The 22,443-nt window shown below is 53.6% G+C and overlaps 1 protein-coding gene across 1 annotated transcript; it reads left to right on the top strand.

Annotated features, from left to right (window-relative positions):
• The first annotated feature begins 132 nt into the window (after positions 1 to 132).
• Positions 133 to 21,454, top strand: EFTUD2 (elongation factor Tu GTP binding domain containing 2). Its single transcript, XM_064636381.1, has 28 exons — positions 133 to 235; positions 577 to 682; positions 1,251 to 1,416; positions 1,814 to 1,892; positions 4,062 to 4,137; positions 4,668 to 4,733; positions 5,007 to 5,042; positions 5,846 to 5,936; positions 6,814 to 6,896; positions 7,376 to 7,542; positions 8,506 to 8,630; positions 10,211 to 10,274; positions 10,625 to 10,715; positions 11,535 to 11,670; positions 11,943 to 12,070; positions 13,109 to 13,302; positions 13,449 to 13,560; positions 13,762 to 13,902; positions 14,322 to 14,423; positions 14,924 to 15,006; positions 16,394 to 16,480; positions 16,753 to 16,879; positions 17,337 to 17,424; positions 17,778 to 17,896; positions 18,296 to 18,390; positions 19,163 to 19,316; positions 20,226 to 20,333; positions 20,898 to 21,454. The coding sequence occupies exons 2-28, from the start codon at positions 578 to 580 to the stop codon at positions 20,991 to 20,993; spliced, it is 2,919 nt and encodes a 972-aa protein (XP_064492451.1). The 5' UTR covers positions 133 to 235; position 577; the 3' UTR covers positions 20,994 to 21,454.
• Positions 21,455 to 22,443: the final 989 nt, after the last annotated feature.

Raw genomic sequence — 22,443 nt, 5'->3', positions numbered from 1 at the left:
CCGCGCCTGACAGACCCGGCCCCGCCGCCCCGCGCGGCCCCGCCCGGCCCGCGGCCCCCGGACACGCCGGGACCGAGCCCGAACCGAACCCGAACCGAACCGGGCCCGACCTCCGTGCTTCCCCCGCGGGCCCGGCGCCGCCGGAGGGCGCGGGAGGCTCAGTCGTGACAGGCGGCGCGGGCAGCCCAAGGGGCCTTCGGTAGCGGCGGCGCCGGCGAGAGCGGGACCGGGACGGGTGAGGGGGAGAGAGGGAACGGGGACGGGAAAGGGAACGGGAGAGGGAACGGGAAAAGGAATGGGAGAGGGAACGGGAAAGGGAAAGGAAGCGGGAACGAGGACGGGAACGGGTGAGGGGGGGAGAGAGAGAGAGAGAGAAGGACAGGGAACGGGTGAGGGAACGAGGACGGGAAAGGAGCGGGAGCGGGTGAGGGAGAGAGAGCGGAGGGAGCGGTAGCGGGGGCTCGGGGTGGGGACGGGAGCGGGTCGGAGCGGGGTCAGAGGCAGGCCCAGGGCCGGTGCCCCGGTGCGGCCGCGGGCCCTGCGGGCGGGCACTCGGTCACCGCCCCCCGCCCCCAGCATGGACACCGACCTGTACGACGAGTTCGGGAACTACATCGGGCCCGAGCTGGACTCGGACGATGACGATGATGAGCTGGGCCGGGAGGCCAAGGACCTGGATGAGGTGAGGGGGGGATGGCCCGGCCGCGGGGCTGGGATCTCGTCCCCGGGGTCGGGGTGGGGCTGGGATTTAAAGGACTCACCAGATGTGTGCCCGGGGTGAAAGGGGAAGGTAAAGGTCCTGCTGGGGTCACGGTGGGGACTGGGAGCTCCTGCAGCCGGCCTGTGTTTACGTGGTGGTGCCAGTCCCGGGGAGGTTCCCTGTCCCTTTCGGGGTCTTCTCAGAAGCTGAGGCTGCATCAGGAGCCAGATCCCCCCGGGGGGAGGCAGAGAGAGACCCCAGGGACACCAGGGGGGCAGGAGGAGGGTGGGGGGAGCAAAGGGGCTGAGCCACGGAGGGAAGGAGGAGGTAGTTCCCATCTCCTGTGGGTCTGTGTGGGATGGGGGGTGTTGTGTTGTGTGTGAGCTGGTGTTGGAGTCCTTGCCTGTGCTGGTGTCTCTGCAAGCCCAGGGGCTGTTCATTTTCCTGAGGAAGGGCTGTACTGCTCTCCCAGGAGCTGCTCCCAGGGCACCTCTGTGAGGTGCTGTGGGTCCCTGGCTGGGGTTGAGCTGAGGGTGGGCCCTGTTTGCAGCTGGAGGATGATGATGATGACGATGACATGGGGGAGCACGACGAGGAGCACCCTGGCATGGAGGTGGTGCTCCACGAGGACAAGAAGTACTACCCCACAGCTGAGGAGGTGTACGGGCCTGAGGTGGAGACCATCGTGCAGGAGGAGGACACACAGCCACTCACTGGTGAGTGGGGAGGGAGGGAAATGGGTTTCTCTTCTGTGCTGCCCTTTTGGAGCTCCCTCACAGCCCCAGGAACACACACAGACTCCTGTTTGTCTGGTGTGTGCAGGTTTGGGCTCTCGTGGTTGTTCCAAATCCCAAACACAAAAGCAGCAATCAGCAGAGACTTGAAAGATGTTTAAGGAGAAGTTAAATACATTTAAGTCATCTTCTTTGATCCCTTTACACTGGAATATTTGTGTTGGAAGGGCCCTGCAGTGACCCTCTCCTGCAGCTGCTTTGATAAAGAGAATCTGTCAGCTGGAAAACTGGGGGTTTGATGGCAAAACTCCCTGTTCCTGGAGGTTGTTCCTGGTTTGGGGGCTCTGGGTGCAGTTTGTTGTTCTTTCTCTTGTTTCAGAGCCCATTATTAAACCTGTGAAGACCAAGAAGTTCTCCCTGATGGAGCAGACGCTGCCAGTCACTGTCTATGAGATGGAGTGAGTGCTGGGGGGGTCAGCTCGAGCTGTCACCACTGCTGGTCCCCCCTGCCCTGAGGGGTCCTGCTCTAGACTGGGAGGGGTGGCAGATTTTTGGAGGGCTCTGGCTTGGTGTCTGACTGACCCCAGCAGCTGCTTCCCGGGTTCTGAACCAAGGACAAGAGGAAGGAAATGCAGGACAGACCATTTCCCAGACGTTTTCCCTCCCCAGCACAGGGCAGGGCTCAGACACAGAGGGGGAATCTCATCTCAAGGTTGAGATAAAGTTCCATAGTCAGAGCCTCTTGTGGCTCAGGAAATACTAATGGAATGGTTTGACATGGAAGGGACCTTGAAGCCCACCCAGTTCCACCCGCTGCCAAGGGCAGGGACACCTTCCACCAGCCCAGGTTGCTCCAAGCGCCATCCAACCTGGCCTTGGACACTTCCAGGGATCCAGGGGCAGCCACAGCTTCTCTGGGCAACCTGTTAAATATTCATGTGGCACATGTCATATTGGGACATTTTAGGTTGATCCCAGTCTCAAATTAGACCCCATCTATCCTGGAGGATCTCCCACTGGGAATTCTTTTGCTGTTGGGTGAGTGCAGAGCTCTGTGCAGGTCACCAGGACCATGGGCGTGGTGGTGCCTGCTGGTTGTACCCCAAAGCAGCCCCTGGGACACCAGGATTGGGAGAAAATCTCTGGAAAAAAATTCAAACTAACTTAAAGATAACATCTCATACAAGTTTGATGTGGAACAACAAACGTAATTTGCTTTTTCTATTAAGAATCTGATCTTGGCATCAGCATTTTTGAGTGCTGTGGTGGGTGGAGGGTCTGTGTCCCCTGCTGCAGTGTGTTTGTGCTGTCCGTGTTTGGGATGAGCAGATGGAGCTGTGGGAGTGTCCTTGGGCTCATCTCTCCATGTGCCACTTCATGGCCAGTCAGAGCTTTTCCCAGGTTTTAATGGTCTCTCTGTGTGGATCCCAGAAACAGGAACGGCTGAGCAGCAGCCCCAGTGTGAGCAGTCCCTCTGCTTGGCATCCAGCAGCCTCTTGTTTTTCAGAGGGAACAGGATGTTCCTGGAGCTGGTGCTCACTCAGGAATTCCCAGAGCTGTTTTGGGAGGGTCCATCCCTGCTGTTTTCGGTGCCCAGGGGGATTCAACAGAACCAGAGCAGAGCCCAAGAGCTGCTGGGGCTGGTTTTCCTCAGCAGTTCCTTTGGCTCAGTCATTATCCACTGATTCCCTGCTCCCTGTGTGAGCTGTTCATCCCATTTGTAATTAATTCCTTTTGGCCCTGTTTGTTGATATAAATGGTTAGGGATGGGGCCCAGAGAAATTCCTTGTGGGACGTTGCCAGAAACCTGCAAGTTGGGTATCGATTTCCCATTCAGCCTTATTTTCATACCAATTAGCAAGCTTTTAATCAGGGTTAGTATTGATTTCTGTATTTTTTAGCTCTTAATCGAAATGTTTTACGTTAAGAAGTCTACTGCATCAGTGAAAACTTAATCTGTTTAAAAAGGAGGTGATTTGACAGCACTTATTCTCTGCGGGCCTGTGGCAGTGGCTGCATGTTTTATAGCCTCCCATTATTTTTTAGGGTTGGCAATTTAGGCTCTCAATTATCTTTTGGCCAGGATCCCTGCAGAAGTGACTTGGCCCATCATTACCCAGCTTGGTTGCTGGTTCCAAAAAGACTTAAATTCCGTTGCTGTTTCCTTGAGTCCCTGGAATGTCACTGTTTTAAGACCTGAAAATCAGAATTAATGGCCTGTGGACCCCCTGGCTGCTTCCAAAGCTCTGTGGGGTGCTTGTTATCCAGCACGGTGATTTACTTGACTGCCTGCCACGGTTTGAGTGGAAGTGCTTCATCATCTGAGTGCATGGATGTGACTTTTGCTCCAGCACTGACTGGAAGAGAAGAAAAATATTCAATAATATTCCATCGCTGGCAGCTTTGCCGGCTCCGTCTCCTCCCACCCACTGCCATCTGTCTGGGACTCCAACTCTCTTGTCCTCCCCATCTGGGAAGTGGGATTCTTCCCCCGCAGGGCACCGGCGGGATGGGAGTTTGGCGAGGATTCAGGGGGCACCGTGGATGGAAAGCGTGGCTGAGATGGCACCTGCTTTTCTTAGACACGGCAGGAGCCTCCAACAGTCTTTTGTGTTTTGTTCCTTCAGTTTCCTGGCAGATCTCATGGACAACTCGGAGCTGATCCGGAATGTGACTCTGTGTGGGCACCTGCACCACGGCAAGGTACTGGGAACATCCAAAGTGTAGTGATAGTAATGGTGACCTCTCTGTTGTTTGCTTTGCCATCTGTCCACAGCAGCACCTTCTGCTCCTCTTGCTGATTCGCTTATAGGATCATGGAGTGGTTTGGGTGGGAAGGACCTTAAAGCCCATCCAGTGCCACCCCCTGCCATGGGCAGGGACACCTTCCACTAGCCCAGGTTGTTCCAAGCCCCGTCCAACCTGGCCTTGGACACTTCCAGGGATCCAGGGGCAGCCACAGCTTCTCTGGGCAACCTGTGCCAGGGCCTGCCCACCCTCACAGGGAAGAATTCCTTCCCAATATCCCATCTAACCCTGCCCTTCTTCAGCTTAAAGCCATTCCCCCTTGTCCCGTCCCTCCAGGCCCTTGTGAAATCTGTAGGTTTTCTCGTAGGTTAAATCTGTAGGTTTTACAATAACGTGCCCAAGGTTCTCTGTGCTGCTGCAGGAGGGCTCGGGTTGTGTTTGTCCCTGTCTGAGTGGAGTCACCTCCTTTCCCTTCTCTTTCCCAGACATGTTTTGTCGACTGCCTGATAGAACAGACGCACCCGGAGATCCGGAAGCGCTATGACCAGGACGTGAGTGAGCTCCTGCTCTATTCCTGCCCTGCCCTGGGAACAGGGATGAGGTGGCTTTTGCACCCTGAGGGAGGCTTTTACATCCCATGTGCCTGGGGACAAGGTGATTCAGGGACTGGAATGTAGGACTGGAAAGCCAGAGCTCAGTCCTACCTCCGCCTCTGTCACTTACTCAACCACCTTAACTGTGTGTCCGAGTTACTGTGTGTCCTGCTTCAGATTTATTATTTGAGACCAAAATGTGATGTTCTGACTCTTGTTTTGCCTTTGCAGCTCTGCTACACTGATATATTGTTCACAGAGCAAGAGGTGAGTGGTCTTGCAGTGATTTTATCCAGTTGTCTCATGCTTTACTCAGTTACAGTAGGCAGTTTTCTTGTCTATTTTAACACCTTTTTGTGCTTTTCACATTTTGGTTATTTTCTTTATCTGCTCCTCTTATTTGCCTCAGTAAGATCCCTGGTCCAGCTTTCTTCCATTTCCCACAACCCTCGTCTCCATGGATGATTTATAAACTGTGATGTTAAACCTACAGCAGAGTCACCCCAGCATGTGGGTAACTCTTATTTGTTTTGAGAGAAAGAGGGGGAAGAGGTTTGCAGCAGTTATGGATGAGGAGAAAAACTGTTTCAAAATAAATACATTTCTCCTCCTTTTCCTTAGCTGGCTCCATGTGGTTGGACATGAGTGGGAGGTTTATTTTATGTCATGACCAGAACAATCCTATGAAGCATTTTTTTCTCTTCATCTTAACGCTCTACTTTATGCTCAGTGTGATCAAGTCTTGCACTTTGAGGTGTAACTTGGCAGCAGCAGAGGGTGAAAGCACAGACAAACATGCACATTCTGTGTCTGGTGTTGCATATTGTGCCTCCTCAGCTGGCATCAGTGCAGTGGTGGCTCACCAGTATGAACCAGTACAACTGGGGCAGCTGGGCTGGGTACTGCAGTGATCTGACGTTGTTATTCCTTCCCTGGGAGTAACAGCATGTTCTGGATGGATGTTAACTTCTTTCCATCTTTCTGATTTTTGCTTGGTCACCTTCTACATCTGCACATGGTGATCGCTGTATTTACTTTTGACCTGCTAATCCTGCTTTCCTGTGTTTCAGAGGGGAGTGGGGATCAAGAGCACCCCAGTGACGATTGTTCTGCCAGACACCAAAGGAAAATCTTTTCTCTTCAACATCATTGACACCCCAGGTGATTGTGCAATCCTGAAAATCCTGCTTTGGGAACCACTTGGCTTTGTTTTGTATTTTTTATAGCTGATTCCAGCCTGGTCCTGAACCTTTAGCTGAGTTCATTCCTCTGAAGTCACTTCCAGCAGTAACAACTGCAGCTGGCCCTTAGTCACGCAGTCACAGCATGGTTTGGGGTTAAGAGACCTTAAACACCATCTAGTTGCCACCCCCTGCCATGGGCAGGAATAAGTCAGGCCTGTGTTTGTGATTAGCTGGCCTGATTGAGGGCTGATGAGGCTGAAAGGGTGTTTCACTCCAGAATACAAACAGCACAGGTAAATTGGCTTTTCCTGGTGTTGCAGTGGGATTGTGCTTTGCTCAAATGCTGTTGCCCCACAGCAAGACTCAGCAAATTCCCTTGAGCCTCTGACAGGCTCCTCTGGAGGGAACATAATCACAGATCAACTTGTTTTAAGAAACTTTAGGAAAGAGGGTCTTGGGACACATCTGCTGAGCTACAGCTCAGGCTGAGGGAGGCTAGAGCAGGAGGAGGAGGCTGCAGGGAGAGGCATCTGTTGTCTTTGCTGAGGAGAAATCTTCCTCCTTTTCCTGAAGTACTTGCAAAGAGCTGTGAGAAAAACAGTAACAAATGTGAGGAAAAGTGCCTGTTAATCAAGTTGTTGTGGATATTCTCAAAAAAAAGCATTAAAGCTGAAGTTGAATCCCCGTGGGGAGCTCTGACAGCTGCTCCCGGGTCCCTGTCTGGAGAGGAAGCCATCTCTGTTCTACCTCCCTGGGTACCAGCAACCACAGGAATCTGCAGAGCTTCCCACCCTCTGTGCTGCTGCATCAAGGCTTTCTCTGCCTCCACTCACTGCCTCTCTGTGGTTTTGAAGGTCACGTCAATTTTTCCGACGAGGTCACAGCCGGCCTTCGCATCTCGGACGGCGTCGTGCTCTTCATCGATGCAGCTGAGGGGGTGAGTGCCAGCTTCTCCTAGGGGTGATCCTCAGCATCTCTTCTCTGGAGTCTCTGCTCCTGCCTTAGCATGAGGGCCTGGGTTGGGTTCAGCTTGCCGGGGTGAAGGTTTTTTGGAGGACAGGTTGGGAAGTGAGTTTTCCGTCCAAACAGGCAGTGACGCCTCTGGCTCCTGTGTCCAGGCTGATGTGATTCGTGTGGCCTGTAGGCTGATTACTCAACTTATGTGCATCTCCATCCCCATGATACCTAAAACTGAGCAGGTTATTTATACCAGAGATGTCCACAGGCTTGGATTCAAGGAATTCAGTTGGGTCAGCAGCTATCTCTGAGCTTCGGGAGGATTAGCTGATCGCTGGTGGCTGAGCCTGGGCTTTTCTGCAGCCTGGCAGCAGTGTAGGGGTCACTGGCTGCCCCTCACGCCCCAGATAGCATTTCATGGAGGCTTTCCTGGGGCTCTGAGCTGGTTGTTCCCTGCAGGTGATGCTGAACACGGAGCGGCTGATCAAGCACGCGGTGCAGGAGAGGTTGGCAGTGACCGTGTGCATCAACAAGATCGACCGGCTCATCCTGGAGCTCAAACTGCCCCCAACAGATGCTTATTACAAACTCAGACACATTGTAGATGAAGTTAATGGTCTCATCAGGTGAGGGGGGTTCCCACTGCAGGTGCTTCTCTCTGTGTATGCCTGAAAACCCATTAGTTTGTCTCTTGATACGTTGAGTCAGAGAAAATGGGGCAGGAAGAACCACTGGAAATTTATTTCAGCTAATATGTTGAATTAGGGAGGATAGGCTCTTCCTGACAAGCTTCATGGGATTTCATTTCCCCCCTATTTTATTTGTCCTTCATTAAGAAGTAGGGACAGAGCAGTGAGCTTCTGTGTTCCCAAATATCTCAAATTATCCAGAAATTATCCAGATTGTATCCCAAACTGGAGGTTGAGATGTCTCAAAGCTCCTAAATATTTGCTAAAAAACCAGGAGGGCTTGCTGTTCCCACCCCTGAACAAAGATATGATACTGATATAATCAAATCTCCTTGCCAGCCCTGCTCAGGGAAGGGAGGGACATTTTGGTAGCCATGCATCATTTCCGTGTATTCTGCATCCAGGGAGTTTCTTTAACAACCTTCTGCCCTTCAAATGTATGTGGATTTGCACATGGGCTTCCTGGCTTGTCTCTGTTCAGTGTGTGGTGGCATCAGGCAGCTGGGAGGAGGGTAATTCATCCTGGCTTGCCCGTGAGCTCATTAAAACTGTTTTGATTAAATTCTGCCCTTATATTATCTTTTCCCTTACTTGGTTGACCAACTTGGATGCTTTTTTTAGGGAAAGAAAACCTCCCCCAGGCAAAAAAATCCAAAGCACTTGTGCTGGTAACTTTTTAGTTCCAGGATCTTTAAATCTTTGCACATTAATGCTTTCAAGTTTCTAGGCAGAAAATGTTCCTGACCCTGAAATTCCGATGGCGAACGAGCTGCAGCTTAAAGATGCTGCTTGGCAATGCAGGAACCCTGCCTGTCACATACTGCTGTTGGGTGTGGGAGGTGGGTTGGAGTGTCTCCTTTGGTTCATAACATTGATTTGGGTTTGTTTTCCTCCTCTCAGCATGTATTCCACTGATGAGAACCTGGTACTGTCTCCCCTTCTGGGGAACGTGTGTTTCTCCAGCTCGCAGTACAGCATCTGCTTCACGCTGGGGTCTTTTGCAAAGATTTATGCAGACACATATGGTGAGGATTATCCAGAAACCTGGTGCACTTCAACATCTCATTCCCCAACCTTTTTTTGTTGAGGTTTTCTAAGCCCTGCAGCTTTCCCAGCACGGAGATGGCCAGTGTTTGTGTTCGGGAATTGGTGGGACATGGGAGGAACTGCAGAGCTGAGCCTTGGAGGGCAGAAAGCAGAAATACAGTTTTAGCTGGGTATTTTCTCCTGATAAATGTTTCTTGAGTGAGAAGCCAAGATTTTATACATACCCTAAAGCAGGAATAACAAGCCCTGCTCTGGCAGTTGAAGGCAGGTGTGTGAGTCGTGCTTTGCCTCCTTATCAGCAGCTCAGGAGAGAAGCAGTTAAGCTCTTCCTGCCTTTTCCCAAAACTCTCCGGAGTCTGAGACTCGGCTGCAGCTGGGCACAAGCTTGGCCCAGAAGGTTTTGCACTCTTGCCCTCATTCTTTTTTAAGAAACTGTCTTTCTCTGTCTTTGATGTAATTTCCTGCTCCCCAGGTGCCCACTCAGGGCAATCTGCTGTGTGGAGCAGTGGGCTCTGTGCTGGCACGGGCAACTGCACAGCCCAGGTTTTTGAAGTCTCCCACTGGGGAATTCAGGGATCTGTAGGAGCCATGAGGGGGGGAAGAAGGAGGTTGTAAAGCAGCTGGCCCAGCTCCTGCAAAGAAATTGGCCTGAGGGAGGATGAAGTTGTAGAGGTCAGGGACCGGAGTGTCAGGACTGTCAGGGAGTTTGGAGCAGTAAATGAGCTCCCCGGGTGTCACAGCATTAACTCAGAGCCTGCTGGGATGAGACCCCATCTTTGGGGGGGCTGAGAAGAGCACAGTCAGCAGGAGATGCCACTCATGTGGGGCAAGAAGGAGCTGCTGGGGTACTTGAAGTCGGGAATATTGGATTCTGGTCATCAGGGATTGTGTGTGCAGCCACCACACATCAGCTGACAGGAGTTAGAGCGGTTTAAGTGTCCAAATAACAGCCACCATAAAATTCCTTGTGCTCACACATCTGCCCACAGCCAAAGCTTGTTTGGAAACTGCTGTAGGTTTTCATCGTGTCCTGTTATTTGTAAATTCACTGAGACAGCCAGCACTGCTCTGTTCCCTCAGCACTGGGTGTTTGGCTGAGAAAGAGAGAGGAACCTGGAGATGTTCAGCAGGACAGAAAATGCTGGTGCTGAGCCTGAGGGGTGGAGGGCAGCCCAGCACCTTGGCACTGCAGTGTCAGTCACAGCGTTCCCGTTTGGAAGTGCAGCAGATGTGGCTGGGCTCCTGCAGCGCAGTGTCTGGCAGCCAGTGCTCCTCAGCTCTGACCTCCTGGGTAGCTGAGAGAGCTGGAGTGTTCCAGTCTGTGAACTTCAGTGTCCCTGGGCTGCTGGGGACATCCTCAGTGGGCTGTTTCTCCTCACCTCTGCCTGGTCTCCCCAGGTCAGGGCTTAATCTTTCACTCAGAATTGGGACCTGGCGTTCACTCACCAGCATCAGTTCATTAAATCGAATCCTCAGGGCTGTTTTAAAAGCCAAAAAAGTAAAGATTTCCAAGCTGAGAGAAATACATCTGATTCCGCCATTTGCTTTTTCCCTTTAGGAGACATCAATTATCAGGAGTTTGCCAAGCGGCTTTGGGGTGACATCTACTTCAACCCGAAGACGTAAGAACCCTGTTTGAATGTCTGTTACTCTTTTCCTGGGTTTTTCCCTCTTTCCCTGTAAAATGTGGACTAGATGACCACCCAAGGTCATTCCAACCTGATCCTGTGATGCAGTACTATCTGGAAGGGTTGAGTCAGGCCTCCTGCCTGGTGGGAATCCACGTGGTCCTCCTGAATCCCATAAGCAGGAGCAGAGAGGCTCCTCTGGCCTTTGTTTGGAGTAAGCCTGGCCCTGACAGTTTCCTGGGGCTCAGGAGGGAGAAGAGGATAACCTGGCAGGAGCAGAGGCCGTGTAGGGGTGGTTCCAGGCTGCAGTTCTTGCTCCTCATGTATCCCCTGGTCTCCAACAGCCGCAAGTTCACCAAAAAGGCCCCGACGAGCAGTTCCCAGCGCAGCTTTGTGGAGTTCATTCTGGAGCCCCTGTACAAGATCTTGGCTCAGGTATGTGGTAGTTCTTTCTCCTGTCTTTTCTCTCTTTCTCCAGCCAGGAGCAGCCAGGGCCTGGGCACTGGGTGGCAAGTTTGGTGCCCGTGGGACTCTTCTGTCCCGTTCTGCAGCGTGATCTTCACAAGGGCTGATTTGGGGGTGCAGAGCAGCAGTGACAAACTCCATAACAATTGTTCCTTGCAAATGCAGCCCCGTATTTGCAGTAAATGGAACTGCCCTTAGTGTTCCTGGTGTGCCCTGATAGCAGCCAAGTGGTAGTGCTTGGACTTGGAGCAAAGACTTGGAGCACAAGTCTGATGAGGAGCAGCTGAGGGAGCTGGGGGGGCTCAGCCTGGAGAAAAAGAGGCTCAGGGGGGACCCTCTGACTCTGCAGCTCCCTGACTGGAGGGGGGAGCCTGGGAGCTCTGCTCCCAGGGAACAAGGGACAGCACAAGAGAAAACAGCCTCAAGCTGTGCCAAGGGAGGGTCAGGTTGGATATTGGGGAAAATTTCTTCACCAAAAGGGTGATTAGGCATTGGCACAGGCTGCCCAGGGCAGTGGTGGAGTCCCCATCCCTGGAAGTGTTCCAAAAATATGTAGATGTGGTACTTGGGCACATGGATTAGTGGTGGACTTGGTCTAGTGGTTGTGTATATATAGGGCTTTTCCAACCTTAATGATTCCATGATCCTGTGATTTGACCCATCTGGCTCTCATGTGAGCTCTAAACCAGTGCAGGTCCAGATCCCTGTGGGTGATGTGTGAACCTGCACCTGGGAGTTACTGGCTTGGATCCCCCCACTGAAGTGAGAGTGGGGCTTCTTGTCTTGCAGGTGGTGGGGGATGTGGACACGACCCTGCCCAGGACCCTGGATGAACTTGGTATCCACCTGACCAAAGAGGAATTGAAGCTGAACATTCGGCCCCTCCTGCGGCTGGTTTGCAAGAAGTTCTTTGGGGAGTTCACAGGTAAAAGCTGTTTGTCTTCCCCTCCACAATCTTCCCTGTACCCCAATACCTCCCACCAACAGTTAAGGGCTATATTTTGGCCATGGGGTGCTCACTTGCACAGACCCTGCTGAGCTTTCCAAATATAAACCATTAAACCACCTACCCACCGCTCACCTCTCCCCACTGCTGTGGGTGCGCTGTGGTCACAGTGGCTTTGCCTTGTGCTTGTGGGATCTATTTCTTTCCTCCACACTGGTTAATCCTGTCCTCACCAAGTGTCCCTGTTCCAGGCTTCGTGGACATGTGTGTGCAGCACATCCCCTCCCCGAAGGTGGGGGCCAAGACGAAGATCGAGCACACCTACACCGGCGGCGTGGACTCGGACCTGGGCGAGGCCATGAGTGAATGTGACCCCGACGTAAGGAAACTTGTGTTTATTTTGAGTGTCCAAACCCAAGGCAAACAGGCCCTGCTCTCCCTGCCCTCACAGAGCAGCTGCCTCCCAGCCAGCCATCTGCACAGATTTCACTCACAGCACTCTGAAACCTCTCATCCGACACTGGCACAAATCTTCTCACTCCGAGGAGCTTCAGCTGCCTACCAGGGCAGCCCTGGAGAGAGGGAATTGTTTGACAGTGTTCAGAGAAGAACAGGACTAGGTCAGGACTCCAGAGCACGTGGGAGAGCTGCAGGGTGGTTTTGTGTCCTTTTGTTGCCTTTTTGTCCCTTTTCCTTGAAGTTTGATTCTCTTCCCAAACTGAGAAAACTGATCTGAACTGTGCTGATAAAAATAACCCTGCATTAGTTAGTCAGCACCTTTCCTCTGAAAGCCCTGCAAAACCTTCCTCCTCAAACAGCTTGCACTGAGCTGTCACTCCGAGTTGTCTGGAGCCACCAACGCCGGCAGCTGAGGGAGGAATTTGCCTGTGACTTTTGCTCTGATTTCTGCAGAGAAAATGAGTCTCTTATTTTAATGAGTTGTGATTATCCACAAACACTCCACATTGGTGACTGTCACCACATCACCAGGGTGGAGTGACCTTGTGGGACTGGAGGCTGTGGTCTGTGGGGGCTCAGGTGCTCTGCCCTGGGTGGGTTTGCAGGCCAGCAGGTGACATTTCTCCTCATGGCTTTGTCCCAACAACCGTTTGCTGCTCTGCAGGAGGAGGGATGGGAGCTCCAGAACAGTCCACCAAGGTTGTTCCAGGGGTTTCCACACAGGGCAAGGAAATGTAGGACCTCCAGTGGGAAGAAATGAAGGAATTGGCAAATCAGAAGAAGTATTCCTAAATTCCAGCCCATTAATCCTTTTTATACACGAATCGTGGAATCATAGAATATCCTGAGTTGGAAGGGACCCACAAGGATCATCAAAGTCCAGTCCTGCCAGGTCTGTGTGTGTTTCTTGTCTGTGCTTTGGAAGAAGCTAATTTCTCTCTCTCTCTGTCACGGGAAGGGTCCCTTGATGTGTCACACAACAAAAATGTACAGCACTGATGATGGTGTCCAGTTCCACGCCTTTGGCAGGGTGCTCAGTGGCACCATTCACGCTGGACAGCCTGTGAAGGTCCTTGGAGAAAACTACACCCTGGAAGACGAGGAGGATTCCCAGATCTGCACCGTCGGACGCCTCTGGATCTCGGTAGCGAGGTATGGAAAGCTCTGGCAAGGGGCTCACTGGGGAGGGGAGTCACCTGAGTCAGGTGAGGGGCTGGGAGGCAGGGAGAGCTGCAGGGACAGGGAGGAGGAGGGCACTGGAAGGCCTGAGGCTGCAGTGGGGCTCTCCTGCCTTGCAGGTATCACATTGAGGTGAACAGGGTTCCTGCTGGCAACTGGGTGCTGATTGAGGGTGTGGATCAGCCCATCGTGAAGACAGCGACCGTGACAGAGCCCCGGGGCAATGAGGAGGTACCTGCATGGCTGGCATTGCCCAGCCTTCCAGGGAGGCAGGGTGATGGAGGGCATCCCAAAAGCTCCCCTGGGGAGGCTGAAGAATCCTCATGGCTCTGATGTTGAGGCACAAGAGCCACTGAGGGACAGGGAGCAGCTGTGTCCAACTCTGTGGGCTTCTGTGATGCACTTTCAGCTCTTTGTCCTCTCTGGTTCCAGGCTCAGATCTTCCGACCCTTGAAGTTCAACACCACCTCTGTCATCAAAATAGCAGTGGAGCCAGTGAACCCCTCAGAGCTCCCCAAAATGCTGGATGGTCTCAGGAAAGTCAACAAGAGTTACCCCTCCCTTACAACTAAGGTACTGCTGGGGGTGGTTGGACTAAATGATCTCCAGGGGTCCCTTCCAGCCCTGGCTGTTCCGTGATTCTCTGTGTGACTGTTTCCAGCCTGTGGTGGGGGCAACTTCTGGGCTGATCTTAAAAGTAGTTAATTTTTTACTGTGGGTCGTTATGTTTGTTGTGGGTCTTTTCATGCTGTTGCATGTTGATCTCATAAATTATGTGGAAATAGCAGAAAAGTATAAATCCAGCAGAAAAACACCCCTTGTGCCAGGGAAGCAGCTTTCTGCAGCACTTCCTGCTGGAAAAGGCTGCAGGAGCTTTCCTTGGGATGCTCTGATCCTAACCAGCTGATCCTTCCTCAGGCTTAAGTAGGAGCCTGGGAGGCAGGAGCTGTGAGCAGGAATGTTGTCAGCTGAACCCCTCTCTTCTCTTCCAGGTGGAAGAGTCTGGGGAGCACGTGATCCTGGGGACAGGGGAGCTGTACCTGGACTGTGTGATGCACGACCTGCGCAAGATGTATTCCGAGATTGACATCAAGGTGAGGGGGTGAGAGAGGGGCTTTTCCCAGCTGGAAACCCTGGAAAACCAGGGCTTTGTTCCCCTGTCTCAGAAGGATGGGAAAATGAACCTACCTGAACATACAACATGGATTTTGTCACATCCCTGTAAAAGGGAAAAAAAAAAAGGGCTGTTGGGGTGCAGAAGTGCCTCTTACAGCCTGACTGTCACACCAATGGGATTGAGAGACTGAAAATTGCCTTAGAGAAGAGTTTTCCATAATCCAGCCTTTTCCTGTGCCTCAGCCATTGCTTGGTTAGCACCAAATAAATAAATTGAGCAGAATTTTTCATGCCTGGAATCAGGTTTAAATCTTCCTGTCTCATTTGAGTGAAGGAATTAGTGAAGCTGCCTGTGAAGCCTCAGTGGTTCATGCACAAAACACTGCCAGGTGAACCAGTTTTTTCTTGTAGGTGTTCAGGGCTTTCAAACAGTCTCTTTACAAACGAAAAAGGACTGAAAACACACCTGTTGTTCCAGGTGGCCGATCCAGTGGTGACATTCTGTGAGACAGTGGTGGAAACGTCCTCCCTGAAGTGCTTTGCTGAGACCCCCAACAAGAAGTAAGAGGCTGTGGGTGAGGGGGGCAGAGGGAGGGTCCATCCCCTGCAGGGGAGCTGCTCCCTCTGGCTGTTGTCCACACAAGTGTCCAGCTGAGCTGAACTCAGGAACACACTGGAGTCCCAGGGGTGTTCCTGTGCTGTGTGGGAGCTCTCAGAATGGAGGGAATACAGATCCACATCCTCCTTTTTACCTGTCCCACCTTCTCAGCAGTTCTATGGGTGTTTCCCAGACTGGGAGTTGTCCTGGGAGCAGGAGCCACAGAGCCCAGTGCTGCCTTCAGTAACTCCCCAAACAATTTCATGAGCAAAAGCTTTGTCTTCTCGTGTCCATACTTAATCTTGGATTTGTGCCTTCCTGGTGATGCCCTGGGCCCTTGGAGATGTGAGAGCATGGGACATTTTCATGCTTGAATTTTCAGGGAAATCAAGATCTGCTGAAGATGGCTTTCCTCTGTTCCCCCATGGTTTCTGGTTCTTCTTGCCCTCCTTTATTCTGATACTCTCTCCATGGTTGGCAGCCTGATTTCTGGGAACAGAGGGGTTCCAGTCTTCATAGAATCACAGGATGGTTTGGGTTGGAAGGGACCTTACAGTCCATCCAGTTCCAAGCCCTGCTAAGGTCAGGGACACCTTCCACCAGACCAGGTTGTTCCCAGTCTTAGGTGAGTCTTTGACCTTCTGGATACATGGATTGACCTGTGCTGGGGACAGGTTACTGGTGTTGGGGGTTCTTGAGCACTTGGTCTGTGTTTACAAGGAGACAGTGACAGCAACGGGCATGTATGGTTTCATCAGCCTAACTGTGCTGGAGGCAGGGGGCAGTTGTAGAGCCCCAGAATCATGGAATCAGTAAGGCTGGAAAAGCCCTCTAAGATGATCAAGTCAAACAGTCAATGTAGCAGCACCACCATGTTCACCATTAAACCATGTCCTCAAGTGACACATCCACACATTTTTTGAGCACTTCCAGGGATGGGGACTCCACCACTGCCCTGGGCAGCCTGTGCCAGGGCTTTGCAACCTTTTCTGTGAAGAAATTTTCCCCAGTATCCAACCTGACCCTCCCCTGGCACAGCTGGAGGCCGTTCCCTCTCCTCCTGTCCCTTGTTCCCTGGGAGCAGAGCCTGACCCTCCCCTGGCTCCCCCCTCCTGTCAGGGGGTTGCAGAGCCAGAAGGTCCCCCCTGAGCCTCCTTTTCTTCAGGCTGAGCCCCCCCAGCTCCCTCAGCTGCTCCTGCTGCTCCAGCCCCTTCCCCAGCTCCGTTCCCTTCCCTGGACACACTCCAGCTCCTCAACGTCTTTCTTGTCCTGAGGGGCTGCCAGTGCCTGATCCTCCCAGTAGCTCCATTCCCATCGCTCTCTGGCCTCACTGGGACTGTCTCTCCTCAGGAACAAGATCACCATGATCGCTGAGCCCCTGGAGAAGGGACTGGCAGAGGACATTGAGAACGAAGTGGTGCAGATAACGTGGAACAGGTATGACTGATTTGGGAGAGCAGGAATCCATCTAGGTGCAAATAACTGGGGAAAAAAGGGAATGCTGGGATCTACAGGGTGCACAGTGTCAGGCAGGGATCCTGTTTGGTATTGCTGCCAGCCTGTCCATGAGCATCCCTACCTCAGGAAATGGACTGTTCCAGGTAAAAGCTGAGACCATTTTATTACTGAAGGGAGCAAGGTTGCAAATACATTATGAGTGCAAGTCAGATACTTGTTTCCTACAGTTTCTTCCCTTGTTTTTCTATCAGGAAGAAGCTGGGTGAATTCTTCCAGACCAAGTACGACTGGGATTTGCTGGCTGCCCGTTCCATCTGGGCCTTTGGGCCGGATGCCACTGGCCCAAACATCCTGGTAGATGACACACTGCCCTCAGAGGTGAGGGGGGGTCATGCTTCAGTGAGACCTTTGTCCCGTGGTACCAGGAGGTTCCCACTCCTCCCAGAACTTCCAGCAAGGCCCTGGTGCAGTTGGGCTGCTCACTGTTTGCCACAGCTCAGACCTGCTGCACTTTCCCCACCACAGCTGTTATTTTTCAGGTGTTGCTGTTTGGGCCAATGTCTTAAAACTTGTCAGCTAAATGGGCCTGCCTTTCAGGGGCACCAAAATATGGACCCTTAATCTATAGCTCTGGGGTGCCAAGCTCTGAAGTTGATGGTCCTGAGCTGTGAGAGGGAGGGGTGGACATTGAGGGTACAGGGGAACATTGCTGCTCTTTTAGGAACTGGCTTTTAACTGGGGTCTGGCTGTTACTGCTTCTGGTGCAGGTTTGGTTTCTGAAGCTGTCTGTCTGTCTGTCTGTCTGTCTGTCTGTCTGTCTGTCTGTTGTCTGTAGGTGGACAAGTCCCTTCTGGGCTCAGTGAAGGACAGCATCGTGCAGGGCTTCCAGTGGGGGACCAGGGAAGGGCCCCTCTGTGATGAATGTAAGTGGGACCTGTGGGGAAGTGGAACTAATGACAGGATTGATTAAGAATTTAATCTCTGAGCGTTCAGGTGTCCAAGGCCAGGTTGGACGGGGCTTGGAGCAACCTGGGCTAGTGGAAGGTGTCCCTGCCCATGGCAGGGGGTGGGACTGGGTGGGCTTTAATGTCCCTCCCAACCCAAACCATTCCATGATTCTATGACATGCAGCGTTACGACGTGGTCGTGCTTTCCCTGCTGGAATTAGATTTAGGAGAACTGCTGGTGTCTCTGGGCGTTGGGGCATGTTGAGATGCAGTTGGTGCTGGCAGAGGACATCCCCCCAGGTCACCCTGTGTCACTTGTCCCTTCACAGTGATCCGCAACGTGAAGTTCAAGATCCTGGACGCGGTGATTGCGCAGGAGCCCCTGCACAGGGGCGGGGGGCAGATCATCCCCACGGCCCGCAGGGTCGTGTACTCTGCCTTCCTCATGGTGAGGCTTTGCTGTGTGTGATGGGCTGGGCTGGGCTCCTGCCCCGGGGGTGCTGGTTTAGACTGACTCACCCATCCAGTAACGTCTCCAGTGCCCTTGAAGGGCTGCACTATGAGTGGTCACGTTCCAGCCTGGGTGGAAGCTGGTGTGCATCTCCTCGCTCTCCCCTCCCTGCTCCTGCCTGGCATGAGGGAGAGGGAAGCGTATGACTCATGACCAGAAGGAGAAAAGCTCCATTCAGTGTCCATGACGTTTGTTTGGGTGTCCACAGGGCAGCAGGAGCCCTGCAATCCCTGCTCAGGCGCTGGGTTTGACCAAAGAATGCCAGTCCCTGAGTCTTGCTTGAGCTGTGCTGGTGGTGCTGGAGGCTCAGTGGGTCGTGTCCCTGTCTCCTCACAGGCCACCCCTCGTCTGATGGAGCCCTATTACTTCGTGGAGGTGCAGGCCCCCGCCGACTGCGTGTCCGCCGTGTACACGGTGCTGGCCCGGCGCAGGTGAGCTGCTCCCATCCCCTGGAGTGCTGCAGAGCTGCAGCTTTGGGAGCTGGGTTGTTGGAGACTCCCACAGCCCTGGCACTGCTTGTGAAGTGAGGGCAAAGTGTGCACGAAGTGACAGCTGAAAGCTTCCTGACTGATCCCGGCTGTGTGGGGGGGATGTCTGGGATCACACACAGCCTGTGGGTTGTGCCTGGTTCTTCCTGAGTGTCAGAGGAGAGAATACACAAAGGGATGTGCTCCCCACCAGGAGCACTGTGCTCAGCTCTGGGCCCCCAGCACGGGAAGGACATGGACCTGCTCAAGCAGGTCCAGAGGAGGCCACAAAGATGCTCAGAGGGCTGGAGCAATTTCCCTGTAAGAACAGGCTAGGAGAGCTGGGGTGGTTCAACCTGGAGAAAAGAAGGCTTCAGGGGGACCTTAGAACCCTTTCCAGTGCCTAAAGGGGCTCCAAGAGAGCTGGGGAGGGACTTTGGACAAGGGCCTGGAGGGACAGGACAAGGGGGAATGGCTTCCCACTGCCAGAGGGCAGGGTTAGATGAGATAGTGGGAAGGAATTCTTTCCTGTGAGGGTGGGGCAACCTGGCACAGGTTGCCCAGAGAAGCTGTGGCTGCCTCAGCCCTGCAAGTGTCCAAGGCCAGGTTGGATGGGGCTTGGAGTAACCTGCCCATGGCAGGAGTGGAATGGAATAGGATTTAAGGTCCCTTCCCACCCAGACCGTTCCCTGGTTCTGTGACATTTAGGAAGACCAATCTTTTGACATGTTTGCAGAGGCCACGTGACACAGGATGCTCCGATCCCGGGCTCCCCTCTCTACACCATCAAAGCCTTCATCCCAGCCATTGACTCCTTCGGGTTTGAGACCGACTTGAGGACCCACACGCAGGGACAAGCCTTCTCCCTGTCTGTCTTCCACCACTGGCAGGTGAGTCCATGTCCTGGGGAAACAGGGAAGAGGGGCAGGTAGGATCAGGTACCAGGTAGGTGCTGTCAGTGCCAGAGCTCACACAGGGCAGGACAACATCTCTGGAGAGTTTCCTCAGAGGATTTTGGGGAGGCTTTGTGCACCAGCTGTTCCATGTCTGCCAGGGCTTTGTTCCAAGTCCCATCACACCTTGTCCTAACAAGGGAGCACCGAATGCTGCTGCTGGCTGAGTGTCAGGGTCCTGGAGTGCCCAGGGAGAGGAATCCTCCTGAGGAGGAGGGAATGTTTGGATGCAGTCTGCAGCCTGGGGAGCAGGAGCCTTGGAGCAGGGGTCAGATTCACTGATCTGCTGTAAGACATGAGGTGCCACATTTGAGCTTTGCCTCTCACAGAAGGTGTTTTAAACCTGTAGAAAACAAAATTTGGGATGAAATACTGTTCTGTGGTCACTTCTGTGTCTGGGACAAGTCAGGTCCTGTGGGAGCCACTGCTGTGAGGTGCACAGTGACTTGGGTACAGCCAGGTGGGAGCAGCAGCTGCGGGCTGAGCCTAAAGGTCAAGATGTGAAAGCCCGAGGCTGAGCTCTGAAAGAACAAACACGCCTGGTTTGTGGGGAGAGTTGTGCTGACTGAGACCCACATGGGCTGGGCTGGTTATTTTAGGGGTCTTATGCTACACCAGCCCCTGGGGAAGGTGGGACATGTCCTTGGCTTGGATTTTCAACACTGTATTAGGTGACTTCCCCCAGGCATGAACACCAGCAGTGACATGAGTTTGTGTGTGCCAGGAGAACAGAAGGGATGTTGGGGATGTCTGCAGGGCCCAGGGGTGTTTCCTGTTGCAGTTTGGGGTCTCCAGGAGGTTGAACCAGCTCCAACAGCACTCTCATGTCCTGGCCCTGTGTTCCAGATTGTGCCTGGGGACCCCTTGGACAAGAGCATCGTGATCCGGCCGCTGGAGCCGCAGCCGGCCCCTCACCTGGCCCGGGAGTTCATGATCAAGACCCGGCGCAGGAAGGTACGTCTGGGAGCAATCCCTGCAGTGTCCCTCTGGCCCAGCAGCTGAGCTGCTACAGTGTTGTCCCTTGAGTGTGCCACGTCCCCTCTGTGTTCCCAGAGTGCTCCCAGGTCTTCCCAGGGCTTCCCCAGTGCTGCCTCTAAGTGCCTGTGGGAGTCTCATCTGTGACTCCAGCCCAAAACAGGATCCTGCGGCCTCCACTGAGCCCCACTCCCTCCCCAGCCTCTCTGACTCCTCAGTGGCCTGGTTTATCCCCCTTGTCCTGCAGAAAAAGCAGGAACTGGTTTCTGAGCTGGACTGAGGGGCTGGAGGGGCTCCCAGGGCCACAGAGGGAGCAGAAGGAATCAAGCTCCCCCATGGGAGGGCAGTGAGGTGGTAGATACGCTCAGCAACTACACGTTCACAGCCTCCTGAGGGGTGTTAGATGCCTTCAAGCTGCAGAAAAGCACCTCATGCCTCCTCTGGAGCCCAAAAGTTTATCTTACTGCAGGACACGAGGGCTTTTAGGTGGAACCCCGTGGAGTGGCTGTGTGGGGAGTAACCCTGGCCTTGTGTTACCCACAGGGCCTGAGTGAGGACGTGAGCATCAGCAAGTTCTTCGATGACCCCATGTTGCTGGAACTGGCCAAGCAGGACGTTGTTCTCAACTACCCCATGTGAACGTGCAGCCCTGGCTGGCAGCTCTCGGTCCTTCCCTGTCCCTGCCTGCCCAGCCCTGGCTCCTGGAGGCTCAGGGCATGCGGGGAGCTGCTCCTCAGATTGTTTTTCCATGGCTGTGGAAGTCTCCCTGGGCATTCATGGACCATTTGTGGGCATTCCCTGTGTGGGGAACAGCCCAGAGCCCTGATCCTTTCTGTACTGTGACCTCCAGCAAGGAGGTTTTCCCCTGGGATTAGCTCCTCCAGGCACATGGAGCAGAGCACTGTGAATATGTCGGGATTCCTGAGGGCTGGGCCTAAACAGTGTTGTCAGGCATTTGGGGCAGCTGAGGAGGGGAGGATTCTGGGGAGGGGAGTCTGGAGGGCAACGCTTCTACCTGCTCCCTGGGAGGAGAGATGAGTGTGGCTTTGACCTTTTTGTACCCCTTTTTTGAACCCTTGTAAACATTTAGTACAAACTTCCAGGCTGGGCTTGGTCTGATCATGCTCAGAGATGGCAGTGCTGGAGGAGCCTTCCCGGTGCTCCCAGCATGTGCTGCCCCAATTTCCCCCATCCTCAGCCCCCATTTCCCCATCCTCAGCTCTGATTCTCCCTGTCCCACCCCCAAGGATCAAGTCATCCCACTCCTGCCTGTGGTAGCAAACAGAGCAGTCAGCCTAGGACAAAACTTGTCTTGAATTTTCTTCCTTTCTCACTAGATCTTGTTGAGTTTTCAGGGATCTCCTCAGCTGCTCCTGCTCTGAGAGGTTTTAGTGCTCCACCTCCTTTCCCCTGCCCTGGCTGTGCCTCTGGACTCTGCCCCGGGTCACTCCTGAGCACGTGCTGTGACACCAGGGCTGGCTCACAGCTCCCGGGGAGCTTGGAAAACAGAGAGGGGAAGGATTTCCTGCCTGCGGACACCGGCATGGCCCCATTCCTGCCCTCCCTGGCCCCTGGCTGCCCCCAGCCCAACCTGGGCTGGCCCTGCCCTGATGCTGCTGTGCTGGGTTTGGCCCTGGCAGCCTGGTCCATCCCAGAGACACTGCTGGGAGCCTGTCCCAGGACATCCCTGCGCTTGGAGAGGCTCGAGGTGGCTCTGAGGGCAGCAGCACATCGGGAGCAGAGGGTAAAGCCAAGGACAACCTCCTACCAGCTGCTGGTGGAAACTGGGAGGTGCTGGGCTGACACAGGCGTGGAGGTTAGGAAACATCCACGGGAAAGCATGTCCAGCCATCCCGCTGCCTGCTGGGTCTGTGTGGAAACTGGATGTTGTGGGGGATAATTCAGGGCCAGTGGAGCTTGGAAAACAGAGAGGGGAAGGATTTCCTGCCTGCGGACACCGGCATGGCCCCATCCCATCTCCCAGCAGGAGGGCACATGGTGCCGAGGCTCCAGCCCTATCACCGGGCTCAGCCATTCCTGCCAGGCAGTGCTGGGAGGGTCCCCACTGCCTCCCACATCCATCCTGGCA

This window comes from Pseudopipra pipra, chromosome 26 (genome assembly GCF_036250125.1).
Source record: "Pseudopipra pipra isolate bDixPip1 chromosome 26, bDixPip1.hap1, whole genome shotgun sequence".
Classification (NCBI taxonomy): domain Eukaryota; kingdom Metazoa; phylum Chordata; class Aves; order Passeriformes; family Pipridae; genus Pseudopipra; species Pseudopipra pipra.
This window is presented reverse-complemented; position numbering and strand designations above follow the sequence as displayed.